This window comes from Anomalospiza imberbis, chromosome 2, assembly GCF_031753505.1.
Source record: "Anomalospiza imberbis isolate Cuckoo-Finch-1a 21T00152 chromosome 2, ASM3175350v1, whole genome shotgun sequence".
Lineage (NCBI taxonomy): Eukaryota > Metazoa > Chordata > Aves > Passeriformes > Viduidae > Anomalospiza > Anomalospiza imberbis.
Window position 1 is genome coordinate 82,295,095 of NC_089682.1, and position 18,310 is coordinate 82,313,404.

Here is an 18,310-nt window from a genome sequence, read left to right on the forward strand (position 1 = left end):
AAACTAAAAAGGTCTTTCTTCCAATACGTTCAGGTCACATTTATGCTACACATGTTATGGCACTGAGCATTTCAAAATCCCGTCTGCAAACAGGTTTTAAAATCACTAATGTACTGCTGCACCTTATACGAGGCAGCCTGCAGAGGGATTTTATTACACAGAAACAGTATATTTCCAGCTTTATTGGAACTAGTTTTACCAAAACCACACTTTAAGATGAAAACTCACCTATTCTGAAAATCTCACTAGATGCTTTAAAATTCAAACATACTGAAATGTCTGTTTTCAGATTTTTATATTCACTTTAGCAATCCCTGTCAAGTTTAAGAAAATTCTGCAACACACGTTCCCTTGACATGGAACCTCACTAAAAGGCAAACATTTTTTTCTCTAGCTGCAAACAGGCATTTAGTAAGCTGTAAAGAAAAAAATATAAAGTGAATGTGCCAGCTGTGTAACAAAGTCAGAGGTTACATTTTTTCAAGGGACTGGCATTTCAAGGCTGTATGTATTGCATTCTCTTCTCCATTCAGACTTCTTTAAACAAACCTGCTTTGCATTTCTCCTGTGACCTACCTGAGTGTCTTCTTAGGGCCAAATTTTACTTTTGCCATTCTGTCATTGTGTAAACAGTTAATTGATAACATTGTTAAACTTGAGTGACTCAAATTCACAGACATCACAAGTAAATGCAGTAGAAAATGAGACCTAGAGTAATTTGGAGAATAAAAATACAATTTCATGTAAAGCCTATTTCATTGAGATACACAGAATAAAACACAACCTTGTGTTATTTCTAATGTCTAATTTAATCAGTACTATCAATGTACACATACACTGACAAGCTCTGCCCTCTGGAAATGTAAGCCAACTAAATAAAGCATGCTATAAATGTAGAACAGAGTCCATGCACAAACCCTTTATTGAAAATATTTTTTATTGAAAATATTCTAAATTTTTATGTGACAGATTCTCAAAATAATTGTGTATTTTACTTAATGAAGTTTGACAGATTGCATCTGAAAGGGGAAGAAAAGAAAAACACGTATAGAAACTCCCATTAATACTTTCTAAGACTTAAATGGGAATTGTCAGTATTCTAAACCAGACCTTATGATCTGTGATAATTTACCTCACACAAAAAAGTATGAAGCTCTATTTCTTTGGTCAATATATAAATCATGTTCTTCTCTCTCACACTTGAATTTTGAGGTGCACTGTTTGGTGATTTTTTATCTAATTTTTTCCAGTTATAATCTGTAAGAGTCTGTTCCCTCCTTGGAACAATATTTGTCTTCTGTCTTCTCAGGTTCTTCATATCTGGCATTGTCATGGAGTACGAGACACAATTTCCCCAATTCATCTGGGATGTAGCTGTAGTCTGTAGTTCTCTCCTGGTATCAGAAGACTAAAATTCATACCCACTTATTATTGTTTAAAATCAATGTTACTGAATGTAATTTTGTCAGTGTAACTGGTAAAACCTCCTGTGCATAGGATGCATGGATACATAATGCACCTGTCCTGTCTCTCCACAGCAGTTAAGCTCATCCTACACTTACACAGCTCTAAGTCACCCTTTTGGTTTCATCAGTGTCACAATGAGATATAAAATGAACAGCTGGCTACTCCCAATAGGCTTTGCATGAAGTGCTGGAAAAGAAAGATAACTCAATGGAAAGAATGTTTTCTTGTTTGTCTAAACAGCATTATTAGGAGGGCTGGAGAAGTCAAACTCCTCCATCTGTGTAACACATTCCATCGATTCATTTGGGGGGTGGGGCAGTACCTGCTTACTTTGACATAGCTTTCCTCTGCAGTTCTTTATTTTATTTTTACTGTATCTTTATCTTCCTCTTTATTTTATTTTTACTGTATCAAAAAGATCCTCTCATATACCATGTCTAGAGATTTTTCTTTTCTGCCTACAGAAGAGTAGATTCCCCCTTCTAGGAATGAGAGGCTCTTAAAAGTTTTAATTTACTGTTAGAGAGAATTATTTATTCAGTAATTCTCCAACTATAAGTGTTGTAGTTTTGCCTGCAGACCTACAGATCCATGAGTGCCTGTGGAAGGGTTTGTGTGCATAAAAACTCAATGAGCTTTTAGCAAGAAGTTCTTCCTCTCCCATCCATGCCATGAATCACACATAAGGGCAGCAGTACTGATGGAAGCATATGAGTACACAAATAAATTCCCAGGCTGATGTGAGCAGCTCTGCTGCCCAGACACCTCTTGCAGGTTTTACTAAAAGGGAAGAACCTTTTAAATTCTACAGTCCTAGAAATGGAGAGATTTCAGATTTCTCCCCAGAGCAGGGTAATACGTCGAAGGAGCAGTGTTCCTGGCAGACTTGCCCCAGAAGGGATCCTGCTACTAGATTTTGACCAGTGTAAATAAGCTGATGTCTCTAACACTATGGTCTCATCAAATGGAAGCAAGAAAACCCTAACATTTGGCTTACAAACATCATTAGGGAATTCCTTTTAAAGTACACATGAAGAGCCAATGACACATTGAAAGCCAAGAAAAGCTTTGTAATGAGGGGTGTTTTTTTTGGCTTGATGTGTCATAAGGTACTGAGCTAGAAGGAGTTTTGTGGATCACCCTATCCAGGCCTCTGCCTTAAGTCTATGTAATGTTGTTCCAACACTAGTAAACGTAATCTAAAACTTAACAGGATTTCATAGCCTCACTATTCTTGTGGAGTGCCACCACACTAAGGGCTGGAAACTCTTCAGGTTTCTAGGCTGTGTTTGTCATGGCCATCTTATGCCCGTTTGTTCCCGTGTCAGCGCTATCTTTCATCATCAGTGGCCCTTCTCTGCACTTAGTGTCCTGATGTATATAGACAGCATTCTTACTCCCTCTCAGCCTTTGTTGTACCAGGCTCAAAGGCACTGCTATTTTAGATTCTTCTCATCAGATAGTTTTGCCATTCCTCTGATTATGTTGATTTCTTTTTCTGAAGTCTACAATGCAAATTAGACTTTTTCAAGCATGGATGATCAAAGCTGTTCCAGATAAGCTCTCACTAGTGCTCTGTATAATGGCATGCATGCTTCTAATTTCCACCCCATTCCTGAGTTTATCTTGGGATCATAGCACATGGAGAGGGTAGGAAGGTCATAGTTATGATGTGATCAACTCACATAACAAAATTTCTTTACCCTCTATTGTGTCTGATGAATGTCTTTCATTTCTACAGAAATCCCTGTGACTGGTTTCTATTACCTTATACTTTAAGCTATAAGATTTAATTTCACTGCTATTATTCTAATCCTCGAGGTCATTAAATTCTCACTTTGATATTCCAGTCCTCTACTTTATCATTAAGCATTATGTATGCTTCTATTTAAGAAAATAATGGGCATATATTAAATCCTGTTCCACATACTGTATATCTTCCTTATAAGCAAACAAAATTTCAGATCTCTGACTTCAGTGTCTAATTCTTACTGTACAGCACGCAGATAGAGAGCAAAAAGGCAGAGAGAAAAGCCAACACAGTTTGTCTGGGATGACCTTACAATAGTACTACATTTTTTATACAATCAAATGTATTCATTCAGTTCTTGATACTGGTCCAGGAAATGACAAAATTTTAAGATTACCCCTGAAACAAAAGCAAACCATAAGACATTCGAGACCTGCATCATTGCTATATTTTTTTAATGGGAGTAAGAATATCATGTTGTTATTTGGAACAATTTAGTGAATCTGTGTCCAAAATAATTGCTCAAATACTCATGCAGGTATCCCAAAGATAAACTTGCAACTTAAACAGTACTAAATAATAATATTTTTGTCTAACTTTAATTGATCATCCAAACTTTTTTTGCTTTTCCAAATAGAAGTTCTTGATTTTGTATATGTAAAACTAACAAAGCATTAATATAATCTACAGCTGTAGAATCTCATCTACCAGCCTGTGTTACTGTTTTATTTTTCAGTGGTGCCAAACTGTTTTAAGTGGTGCCCAGTGACAGGACAAGGAGCAATGGCCATAAACTAAACAAAAAAACATTCCACCACAGCATGGGAAAGAATATAGAGGGTGGCAGAGCAGTGGAACAGGCTGCCCAGTGAGATCATGAAGTCTCCCTTTCTGGAGACATTCAAAAGCCACCTGGACATGTTCCTGTGTAACCTGCTCTAGGTGACCCTGGTGGCACATGGGCTGGACTGCATGATCTCCTGAGGTTCCTTCCACCCCTGAAATTCTTTGATTCTGTGATACTGTGTGTTTCCAAATGACTGCTGTCTAAATGCTAGCACGTATTATGGAATGAGTCAAATTATGTAAGTAAAAAACATTTTGTTAGCACTGAATGCAGATCAAGGAGAGTGACACGTGAAGGTGAGTTGTGGCAACTATGAACATTTGCCTTAATGGAGTCCATAATTAGGTCAAAGTATTTAGTGAATGTAAGCAGTAAATTTGTGGTTACATTATATTAGTAAAGGTTTTGTCAGGCATTTCAAAGTGTAAAGCAGGTGTAAGGTGATGGTCATACAGCCCCTTGACTTGCTGCTGGTTGAACCCAGCTTCCTTGTAAATGTCCTTGAATGCTGGGGCTTTTTAATAGTGCAAAACAGTCTTTAGAAGGATGTAAGGTAATCAGGGAAATGTTCAGATGTGCAAATTTATATATGGAATTTCTGTTGGAACTAAATCAGAATTCAACAGCTTTTATGACTTTGAAAGTTTTCCACTGGGAGATGATCTCAATGTTTTTCCTCCCGTGTATTTCTAAGAAAATCCAAAATGGTCTAAAAGGATCTGGATTGCACATTTCATTCAGAGATATGTGAGTGACAAAGTATTTGTAACCAAAACACAAAATCTCTTCAGATAGGCTTAGATCCGTGTATTGTGTAAGAGCTATCGTAAGAGGTGACAGTTTACTGACACTATTCTTCTTGTCTTTTTTCATTATATATATATATATATATATATATAAATAAAATATGTAATTCTTTCATAATTACAGCACAATTGTTTGGTACAAGGTATAAAGGCTCTATTTTAAAATCCATATCAGCTTGCATATTATTTTTAGCTCTTCCAGACAGTGAAGAACAGTATGATTTCTGTGTTTGCCTGCAGCATGTTAGCTATTATCCATGCACAAAGGAAGAAAGAGTTCCAGAGATGACTAAGTAGAGTCCAAGGACTCCGTTGTGCTATGACATCTGAGCAATTTCAGCATCTTCCAGAAGAGTTTCTTAGTTGATAGTAACAAGAATGTAAGCAAGAGTCAGTTAAGGCATAACCATAGAGCAAATGCAAAAGCATATTTGAAAAATTTCTAAAGCCTAAATTTGTAGCTATGTCGTTTATGTACTAAAAAAACCTGAACAAAAATGATAAGTCAAAATTGAGTGGGTTATGTTTTATCAGTTGGAAGTACAAAGATGAAACTTGAAGGGATCTAAGCTCAGCTGAAAACCACTGAAACATGGTTTTGCACTTCATCTGTAATTTACAAAAAGAGAGAATTTGAGTCACAGTATTTATTTCAAGTTCTGTCTTCCCTTTCTTCTGCATTTGCCTTGCCTGTGCAATGCTGCCGTTCATGATCACTAACCCTAATATACAATTCTGGTTTTTATAGGTTCTCAACCTAGTGCAGTCCTATGTCACGCTGAGAGTCCCTTTGTACGTCTCTTATGTTTTCCACTCTCCAGTGGGTGTCGGGGGCTGGCAGCATTTCGACCTGCAGTCAGAGCTCCGGCTGACTTTTGTGTATGACACTGCCATCCTGTGGAAGGATGGGATCGGTAGCCCACCTGAAGCAGAGCTCCAAGGTGGGTGTCGTGTTTCTTGCCATAGAACTCATGCTCTGTTACTAAGAGTGTAGTTTGCACACAGTAGGATTTTTTTTCAATCATTCCAATACTAAAATTTAATATTTTCATTTATTATCAATTGCAATCTGTCATTTCCTAGCACTCTCGGGTGTCTGCTGGAGTGTTTATGAAAATCATGTAAAGTTGACGTCAGCTCTTTTACTGCAAAGAAAGACAATTGTATTGTTATATTTGAATTAAATGTACAAAATTTAAAACATATCTACTCAGAACTTCAGGGTACATAATGTAACCAAATTCTGTTAGCATACAAGATGTTTGCACTTTAATGAAAATAATAGAAGCTTTTCTGAGAAACCATTTTTTTCTCACTATGAATGGCCAGTTTCAGAAACTTTGATATTTTGAAAATGTTATGAAGAATTCAAAAGAAACAGAGCTATATAATGGGGCTTTCCTCTGTGTGAGAGTAGTAAATTCTGAGACATTCTACAATATGTTAAATACTCTCAGTAAATGTTTGTGACTATAACTAGTCAACAAGTAAAAATCTATCACTGCAGAATTTATCTTTTAAAAAGTTAATTTACTTTTTACAAATAGTAACATGCAGATGTATGTGCAAGATTAATAATATAGTTATGCCTGTGTGCTGCATTGTTCTTTTTATGCAAATTTACTTAATATTTCCCAGCATTACATTTCAGGTGTTTCCCATCTCTCTCAACCTAAGTAGAATACAGGTTATAGCTGCAATTATGTACATAACACAATTTCAGGACTCCTGGGAACCTAAAATCACTTTTTGCTTCTGCTAACTCTGTATATGAACTACAGAAATCATTGCTATTCCACTTCTGTCCTTATGTTAAGAGCAGGAAATGAGGAACAGCAAGGGGAATCTGCAGTGCATGAAGAATGAAGCACATGTCATGCCATGCCTAAAGAATAAGCCACATGTCACAGATCATGTGATGTTCTAGTCACCAAATAACAACCAAATCTAATCCTCTGTCTCAGCAGTTACGTGGTGCATCTATGCCACCATTTCCCATCTTTAATTTTTTTTTTATTTCTCTGTTTAAGAAGCCAATGGCCACATCTTTGGAGGTGCTGAACATTTTCGGTTTCCTTTGAAAACAACCAGTCCAAAACAGCCCTCAACATATCCCAGTATTACTTGGGTAGTATTTTTTCAGGAGTTATTTTTCTGGGCAAGGTGAGGTTAACTGGTTTCCAGTTTCTTTCCATACCTCTCAATTCATATAATTGTGCTACAAAAATTTTAAGTAACACTGCAAAGCAGTCAAGGTCTTCTAAAGCCCAAATTCATACATGAATATATAGTTATTTCTATTGTACCAAGAAATAGGATTGATACAGATGATTTTGTATAGGTGGTATACATTCACACCAGTGTGTTAGATTTCTAGCACATTCGTGGGGGAACATTCCTGTTTCCTTCTTTTTCCTGGCAAGCAGAATGGTGGTCCATCGCTGTCTGTTTGTAAGGGAGCATTGGAGGAAATGCCTGAACTCTAAAGCTTTGCAGAACTCCAGAGAAAAAGGGTCTTGGCTGCAAGCTACAGAAGTAAACCACTTCTGATGTGTAAACAAGATCTTGTAGTCTGAAATTAGAATACATAAGGCCTGTGTTTTGTGCCAAATTCATGCCAAAAATTTCCAGCAATGAAAAACCTGTCAGAAGGAGTTTCACTGATTGCAGCACCCCAGAGCAGATTGCTGTGGAAGTCACAACCAGCTGCTCCAACTGATGCTGATCGTTGCTGCCTTGGTACAGTAGGCACGGAGGCACTGATAAAGGGCATCTCTGAAGCAGCTTTCATTGGTAGGAGTCAGCTTGAATACTTGGTGAAAATAAAAGTCTTCATACTGCAGATCCCTCTGGCAGCTGACCATACTGCCTGAACCCAAGCACAAACTGCTGTGTGGATTTTCCTCAGCCAACTAGAGCAGCTGTGTGAGTCCATGGTTACATGTAAAGGCATGGTTTTGGAGGGAAGTTCCCTGTATGCTTTGGAAGCTGCATCACATCCCAAAATCTCAAAGCCTTGCTGCATAAGTTCTTGTTTGAGAAGAATCTGGGGTCAACCCAAAAGGTACCAGGGTCCCCCCACCTCCCAAACACATGACATGGCAAGGGTAGATGAAAGAGTGATTCTGGTGTTTCACAGGAGTGTGATTTCTTTGTCACCTGCAAGCAGAACACGCTTGTTAATTGGTTTTTGCTGGCAGGTTCCCTGTTCCCGACCAGCATGCGCATCAGTGAAGAGGGACGCTTGGTTGTCAACTTCAAGACTGAAGCCCGGTTTCATGGTCTGTTTGTTATGTCCCATCCTGGTAAGTGTAGCCTACCCTTTAGCAACACTACAGAAATAAAGACACCTTTCCCAAATTTGATACTATTCTTTTTTTTTTCCTATTTCTGCTTCTGATAGCTGATTGTTTTCTTTTTTGAGATACTATGCTCTTCAGATACAGATTTTTCCTCTGCTTGAGATTTCTTACTTTTCATTGATGACTGTATTCAATTGTCAAACTTGTTGAAATATACATTAATCTGATGGAAGGCAAATATTTCCTCTGGATCAAGAGCCTGATATATGAAGGATGAAGATCTAGGCCATTGTGTCCATTAGGAATTTATATATATATGTTTTTAACCCCATAGTTATAATTACTATTTACTTACATTTCCCTAAGAACTTAAAATTTAAAAATTTATTTTCTAACTTGAAGTTTTTCTAGGATATTTAGACCTTTTTCAGAAAGCAAGAAAAAGTATTTTGTGAACATTGTATCATTCTGTTAATAGGACACTCTCACTGACATTCAATTAGTCATTGCTGTTCCTGCAATTTAATCTGTTGGAACCCCACTGCCTTTATTCAGAGTAATTACAGGTGTAAGACACAGTCTATAGACATAAATCTGAGCATGAATGCCAGCCATGGAAAAGAATATCTAACTAAATTAAATCTGCTGAACAACAGTGAGAAGAGCAAAAAAAAATAGGAAATCTCTTCTTGTTTAACTCAGGTGTTTTTAACCCATAAAACTCCTTCATGGTGCTTCTACTTTTTCTCAGCTGTCCTCTAGTGTGTTTAGTTTTGCCTATAGGCAGAGATGAGTTTAAAATAGAAGGGATTATAGATCTCTGCCATTCCACTCTCACTGTTTTGACTGTTTCTTAAATTTATTCTTCATACAGTTCTCGTTGTGTACAAAAGCAGCTGCTGAATAGACACTTAAACAAGAATCAAGGAGGCCCATCTGAGCTGGCTGTAATTTATTTTAGTTTCAGTTAATAAAACCCAGTGCCCTGTGAAGGTATTAACATCAGCTATGACATTATGGTTTATGAATCATTGAGAATGTTTTTCAGGCTCTGAGAGTTTGCAATGAAACACTAAAGGTGACAAATCTGTCTCTTTGGCATGCTTCTAGCTTCATCTCTAACTTCCATGGTTATGTCAGCTGACCACCCGGGCCTCACTTTTAGCCTCAGCCTCATCCGAAGTGAGCCAACCTACAACCTGCCAGTCCAGCAATGGAGCTTCCTTTCAGACTTTGCGGTAAAACCTCACTCACTGTGTCCTCTACTGCCCCAGCCTGTTAGCTGGGATGTTGGTGGTACAGCTCCCTCTCTCTCTGTGGCCAGGTTCGAGACTATTCTGGAATGTACACAGTGAAGCTGATAGCCTGCACCACTGCCCCACATCAGGAGTACAGCCTACCAGTGATCTGCAATCCTAGAGAGCCCATCACTTTTGATCTGGACATCCGATTCCAGCAGGTACCATTCCAATGACATCTTTGTCATGTTTCCCTTCTAATTTGATTCCCATTTGTTGGTCTTGTAATTATAGTACTAGAAACTGAATTTCTTGCTAATAAACAAGGCATTCCTAAATTGGTGGGAGAGCACATACTCCTGCTAAATAAAGGTTGGTTTGGGGGAAAGTTACTGTGATGCAATAGTAACATTTGGAATTTTTTTTTTTGTCTGTTAGCTTTGGTAGTAGATAGTTTTATCAGGCAATTAGAAAAATATAAAACTATTATCAGAAGGTTTTCATCTCACACAAAATCAGAGTTAGGTTTCTGGTATTAAAAGTGGAATCTCCAGAGGAAGATTAATTCAGTCCTAAGATAGAACTTCTCTCACTGACTGTAGAGGGAAGTGTAGATAGGCAACACTGGTAAAATGCTTAGCTTTAAAACTCACAGAAGTGACCAAAACAAATCTGATCCATAGCAATATGGATCATATGGAAACATATGGTAACAGGCAAACAGCATACCTTTCACAAAGCCCAGCTGTGAAGCTCTGTGGCTGGGAAAAAAATTACGGAGAAATGGATTCTGCTGTAGAAAACATTGGTTTAAAAAAAAAACCTGGGGGTCATGTTGGATAGTCAAGAACATAAACTGCCAGCTTTTCCAGGTTATCAAAAGGGCTACTGTGACCTTGGAATGTGTAAGGAGGAAGTTATATAATTTCTGTTATTTGGAGCCAATACAGCTAATACTGGAACAGTGTGGCTGTGGTTTCATGCTCATTAATTGTATAGATTATGCTGTTGAATCATCTTACAGAATAAATCCATATCAGTCAGGGGTACACAATCACTTTTCTGTTGACTTAGCCAGAGTACACAAGGGAATGTATGCAGTCTTTATGCTTTCATTTGGCTTTATGCCACCTGTGGGAGAACAGATGATTCCTGAAAGGGCATTAAGTCCTGGCAAAGAAGAGAGATGATACATGATCTAATGTGAAACCTGCCTTCTCAGAGTTAACCACATTTCAACATTTTGGAGAAGTTTGAATGGAATGGGTGAGGGGAATTTATACTAGTTCAGCACTTCAGCCTTTGTCTGGCACTTCTAATCTACTTTTAGGGACTCTAAAGCAATCCATAGCAGTGCTAAACCACAACTTGCTCCTGATCCTAGTATAAACAAGAAGATGTTGATATTTCAAAGGTCAAAAGATGTGCAAAAATCATTGCAAAATGGGCAAAGTAGTCTAGGAAGAGACCTAACTCTTACCTGGAAGTAGCCTACAAGTAAAAACTATGCCTAAGAATTAGAACTGCCTTGGCATAAATAAATGGACAGTGTAGGGGTTATTATATCAGATAAGACAGTGGAAGTTAGATATGGAAGTTTCATGTACATCAATTCAAAATATGCATAATGTGCAAATTTGCAACAACATCACGGACTGTGGCCAGCTAAACTCCCATCACCAACAATTTTCAAACCAAGACCAGCTCTTTTTCTTGCAATACTCATAGTAAAAGGGGCTTGGGCTTTCTGTGGCCCACAATAATTTTTCCATCTGATCACAGATTGAAACACATGTCCCAAAGCAAGTCCCAAAAAAGCAGCAGTACAATAGCACAAATTCAGTAGGCAGTATCGAGCATTTAACCTCTAAGATTTTTAGTCATTCTACAAAACTGAATAAGCATTGGTATCCACTCTTTTACAAATAAGAAAATAAATACTGGAGGATCAGACTGAAGGATGCTAGTCCATATACTAGGGAACACCTGATACCTTGCACAGGTCCACTGCATCCAGTCCTCTGGTGCCTAGTGCTAGAAACACATGGACCTGTTAGAGGGGGTCAGAGGAGGACCAGAAAAACGGTCAAAGGGCTGCAACACCTCCCCTGTGAAGAAAGGCTGATTTGGGATTGTTCAGCCTGAAGAAGAGAAAGAGCTAAGACCTTATTGTGGCCTTCCAACATATAAACAGGGCTTAAAAGAAAGACTTTTTACCAAGGGCTGCAGTGACAGGATAAGGGGAAACTGAAAGAGAGTAAGAGGGTATATTTAGATTGGATGAGAAGAAGACCCTTTTTACAATGAGGGCAGTGAGGCACTGTACCGGATTACCCAGAGAAGCTGTGAATGCCCCATCCCTGACTGTATTAAAGGCCAGGTTGGATGGGGCTCTGAGCAACCTGGTCTAGTGGAAGGTGTCCATGCCCATGGCAGAGAAGTTGGGTGAGATGATCTTTAAATGTGCCCTCCAACCCAAACCACTCTGTGACTCCCTGAAATCAGCGAGTGTATGTGTCACAACTGGACAACTGGACCAAAATTACTTTTGACTGCAAAATCTAATGATAAAATGATGAGGCAGGACAAGACTTGTGTCCCCCAATTCTTAATGCTCTATCTCCATACTGAATTACCTTCTTGGGCTTTTTAATATGAGGCTTTTCATTTCCTTGGAAACTTTTTCTTCTAATTTCCTTCACAATTGTTTTCACTCGTCACAAGTGAGGAACCATTTTAAGAATCAAGAAGAAAATATATTTGATGTTTGCCCGCTGGTTCAACATTTCCTTTTTTAACATGTATCACCTGCATATCTCCTTTTTCCTCTCTCCATGGCCCCTGAGGAGCGAAGCAGGTGGCCTGGAACTCTAGTGAGGATTGTACTAACACCAGTTTAATCTAGGATTCCCTGAAAAAGAACAATATTCAACCTCCAAGCTTTGCTTTATCCCAGTCCTTTCAGCATCTCCTTTATTTCAATGTGCAGGAGTATTTCCTGACATAAGCCCTTCCCTACTCAGGATACTTGTTGCCTTGGGATTGACCAATCTCAAGAGTGCTCTGTTCCTTGAGGTAACAAGTATTACATGGGCTTTGATCCCATGTATGATCTGCAGTGTCCCCACATCATCCATATGCAGAGTTGATGGACATGGCAAATAGGCAGAATAAATTGACAGGTTCTCACCCAGGAGATCCTCATAAGATTGTTTTATAAGAACTCTTATATAAAATGCCCATGACAGTAATTACACTGAAACTATTGTCATAAATAACACAACTGGAAAACAGTTGTGCTCATCAAATATTTGTGGAACTACAACCCAATGGCCCATTCTCCAGGCATTTACAAAGAAGCATTCCAAGGGAATGGAATTTTTTACCTTTTTTTTTTTCTTTGCAAAGGCTATGATGGTAGGGCTCCTTTTTCTGAAGAGTAGCACTCCATTTATAAAAAGGTTTGAGCTGTACATTCTTCTTGCCAGATCCTGTTGCTTTGATAGTTTTGGGATTCTATTGTGAAATGGACCCTTGTCCATGAGCCAGAAATAATGTTTTCTTTGTTGTTTTCTTTCCTTCCTGTCCACACACTTATACATATATATACATAAATGTGCATATATATGCTAGCTTTTTTTAATTATTTTAGTGTCCCCTTGTTATTTTTTCTTTTTTCTTTTTTTTTCCGGATATATGCGTCTTCCACATTATTTCCTCAGGTACTTGCATCTTTTTGAACTTTAGGCTCCCCTAGTTCTACTATTCACTGTATAATTTCCCTTTTATTATGCCATGTCGCTTTATAGTTTGCCTTCTTTCTTGTTTTATGGTCCCATGAAAAAGTGGTGCTGATAGTATTGATTAATTTTGTACTTTTCATGTAATCAAGGAAGAACCATAGATAAGTGTGCCAAATATATAAAGAGAAATACTAGCATAAAAAAGATAAATAGTAACATAAAAGTTGTTCAAATGGTTTGGTGCATTTTTGCATGCATGATCTCATATATCCTGCAGCACATTAGAAGAACTGATACTTGCAAATAAATCTTCAGCAATGTGTGCTTTCAAATATTGACAGAGGATCAGAAGCAGAGGTGGGACTTGTGTGTAAGAATGAAAATGGGATATACAAAATGGCTGTGAAAAGTCAGAAACTAGTTTTTGAAGGAAAAATTTTACTCATATAACTCCCACACATAAGTTGCCCTGGACACCTCCTTAGCTGGGATTTGGAAAAGTGTGGTTGGAAGAAACAAACTTAGAATACTTAGAATACTTAGAAACAAATTTAGAATACATAAAATATCACAGAGGCAGATAATCCAAAGGTTGTTTGCATATAAAACACATAGCAATATATGTCTAGTACCAGGAGATATTTTGATTAAACTGTACTATTGCATATGATGTGCAGAGCTGGTAAGTAATGTACCTTGGGAGAAGATCATGCTTTGTTTTAACAGTTAAGGAGTTTAAGATCATGCTATGTTTTTTTCATTAAAGAGTCTTATTGAAGAGCCTTATGCTTTTGTGGTTTTAGGTCAGTGACCCAGTGGCTGCTGAGTTCAGCTTGAACACCCAGATGTTCCTGCTCTCCAAAAAGACGCTCTGGCTGTCTGATGGCTCGATGGGCTTTGGGCAAGAAAGTGACGTTGCTTTCTCAGAAGGTATAACTGTGCATAGTTCATGCACATTTAATTTGTGTTCCATACTATCAGGATCCTGTTTCTGTCAAAACAAGACAGGAGTAAGGGTTTTGTGCTTGTTACACTGAGCTTCTTGACAAGGCTTTATTAGCTCAGCCTCAGAGCTGTGCTAAATGTTCCAGTCTAAGTGGATTTGAACTGTGTGCACTGTTTGCAGGGGATGTCATATATGGTCGAGTGATGGTGGATCCAGTGCAGAATTTGGGTGATTCCTTCTACTGTAGCATCGAGAAGGTCTTCCTGTGCACAGGAGCTGATGGATATGTACCCAAATATAATCCATCCAACACTGAATATGGGTGCCTTGCTGATTCTCCATCCCTTCTGTACAGGTTTAAGATTGTGGTAAGTGCTCTAATTCTGGAAGGATGCATAGATATGTATTTTATTTTTTTTTTCTAACTTGTCTTTTATCCAAAACCCAATTGTTCTTTAAAATGTTCTCAACACCACCAAATTTTTGACTCGAGCTCCAGGTTAACATGAACTGATGGAGGCAGTATCGTGCTTTTTCCCTCCTGGTTCTATTCTTTATCTTTCTGGGAACTACCTTCAGGAAGAGTTTGACCTAAGTTAGAATCCCAAGATAGGCTTTTCCTCTGTGTTGTCTGTATTCATGGACCATAGATAGAATTTCAGGAGACATGCAAGTGAAAGATTGTAATTTGTTTCATGTTTAGCCACCCAAAATCTTGTGCATACTGCAAAGTTAGTCATCCAGGTTGCCTCCATAGTCCATAGGGAAAGAGAACATATCTCTAAAGCTGGCTTGGATGATCTGATTTCCTTCCTGAAAATAACTATAGAGTAATCCCAGGTAACTACAGACCTCATGCCCAACTTTTAGAGTTAACTTTAAGATGGTTATATAATAAGCTAAACAAATTTATGTTACTTTCTGTTAATGAAATAAAATGTAGCTTCTTTAGACTGGGAAATAGACTTCTTACTTTCATTTCAGACCACATTTATGTATCTTTTTTTATTTAAGAAGTGTAGCTATGGTTGTTTGCTAGTGTTTTCCCTTTTTATTCCAAAAAGGCAAGAGATTAAATAAAAGTTAGTACAAGTCAGATGGGACCACAGCTACTTCTCATGTCTTTTCTTCTGTAGTAGCATTTCCCTAGACTGCATAAAACAGTGTGTTTAAACAACACAATACACTGCAAATACTAAAACTGTTTTTCCTCAAAGAAATAAATCTGTTTTACACTTTTTTTTTCTCTCTGTGCAGGACAAAGCTCAGCCAGAGACACAAGCCATAAGCTTTGGGAATGTACTTTTTAATGCAAAACTTGCAATAGACGATCCCGAAGCAATTCCATTAGTTAAACAGCCAGGCTCTGATGGATTCAAAGTAGACTCAACTCCTCTGTTTCAGGTATGATTTCTGTAGCTTAGTAGCAAGAGTACTGAACCAAGGAAGAAACACTTGCACAAGTGCTGTTGTTAACTGTAAGTCAAATGGAAACCAACAGAAAGATTTATTCTGATTCCAGTGACAATCAAACACAATTACAGATGCTTAGAAACTTCTAGATATAAAATCTGGAACACTTATTAAAGTGTTTCTGTTGGGATACTCTTGCTTTTCTCTTGTATAATTCCACAGGCAAACCAGAAATTATGCAACTTATACTTGTAGATTTCTTTTTAAAAGTGAATAAGGTTCTTGTTGCACAGCATTGTTTTATTGTTTGCCATCTCACTTCTCAAAGACAAAAAATTAAAAATCATAAGCATTTATAGTAAGCTTCATCAAAATCAAGTTGATATTTGTCATTTTCTGTACAATTCTTTCCTTGCAAACTTGCAGTGTGAAGCACTGGAAAGCCTAAAAATTGACAACTAAAGGATGCAACTACTTCTTAATTATATATAATCTAACAGATGTGTGCATTCAGCCCTTTGATCTGTATAACCCAGCCAAAAAGTTCTGTCTTCGCTATTTGTCTCTAGTATTTGCAAAACTGCATGCACAACTCAAGTGTATAAATTAGTAGGAAAAATATGAAGGAGACTTTGATTCTACTCCTGGTCACTTCAGTATTAAAGGTCCCTTGGAAGCAGTAGAGTGCTTAACAAAACGGCCTACTTTAAAGTATAAGAAGAGTTTCAAATCTGCCCCCAGGAAAATGGAGTTTCATTTTTTATGTGAAGAATCCATTTCCGTGGATTCTAAGGCCATGATTTTTGGTAGTCTTCCTGTCCAAAAAATAAGAATATTAAGAAACAAAAGTATTCTGAAAAATACTTGGAAAAGTAAGAGTAAAATAGAAAATGTGTTATTTTTCAAAATAACAAAACTGGGCTGCAACCATTCAAATTAACAGGCAGTATCTTTAAGACAATATTCATATCTTTAAGACAATATTCAGACAAGCCTACTGGACCCTGTGGAAGCCAAATCTGGTATGTATCCAGGAAAGATGAGAGAAATTGAAGGAAGGTAGTATCATCTCACATAGATTGCAGGGACCCATGCAACTAAGGTGGATGAAGTTTTCAGGGACCTGTGGAAATTGACTGTTCCAACACCCTGCTCAAAGCAGGGTCACCTAGAGGAGGTTTCCCCAGACCATGACCAGTTGTCTTTTTAACATCTCTGTGGAAGGACACTCCACAGGCTTCCTGTTCCGATGTTCAATCATCCTTGCAGTAAAAAATTGCTTTTTAATGTTTAGATGGAATTACAGCCAGGGCCTAATCACTTGGTAGGTTGGGCTTGGAAGGTCCTTTTCTGTGGCCCATCCACAGCTAAAGATACTTTGGGTGGCTTTTGGCACTAATAGCACCAAGACCATGTCAAGGCCATAGCCTTCTTCATCTGCACTTGGTAGCCACAGAGTCTGACAAATGGAGACTAAACCCTCTGAAAATTTTAGCAGAAAACACAACTTTTCTGGGGCACATTGGCACAAAGTCAGGAGCTATCTGTGCATGATTTTGAAATTGCTTGTCCAGGCATTCAGTTCAGAATAGACTGATTTCCTCTGCATTTAGCTCTGCCCATATTTAGTGTGTGTATTTTAATACAAAAAATGTTTCTTTCCAGGTGTCTTTGGGTAGGGAGTGGTATGTCCATACAATCTACACCGTGCGTTCCAAGGAGAACGCTAACCGCGGAATCGGTAAAAGAAGCGTGGAGCACCAGTACCACTCGCTCCTTAGTGCTGGGAGCCCAGGAGCATCCACATGGAGAAGGCAGAAAAGGGGAGTTGAGCAGGCCCCAGAACTTGCAAGAGACATTGGAGTGGAGAGCAACCGAGGAACGAACATACAGCACATAGCCCTGGATCGCACCAGCAGGAAACAGGTGCCTCAAAGGGAAGTTGCACTCAATGGTGTTCTCCCCAGGGAACTGAATAACCAAAATGCAGGAATCAGCATCGTCACAATCATTGGTGGAGCTGCTGCCATTTTCCTTGCCATCTGCTTAATAGCAATTATCGTATTGCTGCTAAAATGGAAACGAAATTCTGACAAGAAGAAAAGCACAAATGAGTCAGGCAGCAACGAACCAATGATGCTACCACATAATTACAGCAATGACAGTTCAGAGGTTTGATTCCAAGACCCCAGTATTCAAGCCAGAATGTCCAGAGTGCCTCATAAAAACTCTCCAACTGCACATTTTTAGCAACAGATAATGGTGACTCATGAGGAGTTCGTGTGTTTCTAGGTGTACTTGAATATTGTTATCCTGAGCTCTTACTGCCATTATGAACAGAAGAAGCTGAACGAAACCTCCCACTTTGCATGAAAGGAAATGCTGATGTCCCTATACCATGCACTAATTTTAAGCAGCAATTCAAGGGACTGCATTGTAAGGGAGAGATTATTGTTGTGGTTTTGTATTTTTTGACATTTCAAAAGAATAAAAGAAGCTGAACAAAGGTGCTATATATCCTGTCTGCAGTAAGAGAGGAGATCTCTTTCTTCAGAAACACGTAATACTTGAGAGGAGGGATCTTCACACTCTTCTGTAAAATTTTGTACTATTTCTCACAAAGAACTCAATGTCTACAAATAGTTTGAAAGGTGATGGAATGCATTAGGCATGGATCCTCCGTCCTGTAAGATTTTGACTTCACTTAATCTGTACCAGTAATTTTTTTTTTTTTACTTATATGTAACTGAACTTTTTCCAAAGACAGCTAGATTATACAGCATAGCATTATAAATAGT

The 18,310-nt window shown here is 38.2% G+C and overlaps 1 protein-coding gene across 1 annotated transcript in view; it reads left to right on the forward strand.

Annotated features, from left to right (window-relative positions):
- The window catches only part of FREM2 (FRAS1 related extracellular matrix 2), a 115,602-nt gene extending 97,573 nt beyond the window's left edge, over positions 1-18,029 (forward strand). The window contains exons 17-24 of the mRNA XM_068182066.1: positions 5,619-5,811; positions 8,071-8,175; positions 9,283-9,410; positions 9,497-9,631; positions 13,957-14,083; positions 14,280-14,467; positions 15,357-15,503; positions 17,178-18,029. Of these exons, the coding sequence (XP_068038167.1) occupies positions 5,619-5,811; positions 8,071-8,175; positions 9,283-9,410; positions 9,497-9,631; positions 13,957-14,083; positions 14,280-14,467; positions 15,357-15,503; positions 17,178-17,690 (1,536 nt within the window). The 3' untranslated portion in view covers positions 17,691-18,029. The remainder of the gene's footprint in view (positions 1-5,618; positions 5,812-8,070; positions 8,176-9,282; positions 9,411-9,496; positions 9,632-13,956; positions 14,084-14,279; positions 14,468-15,356; positions 15,504-17,177) is intronic.
- The last annotated feature ends 281 nt before the right edge of the window (positions 18,030-18,310 follow it).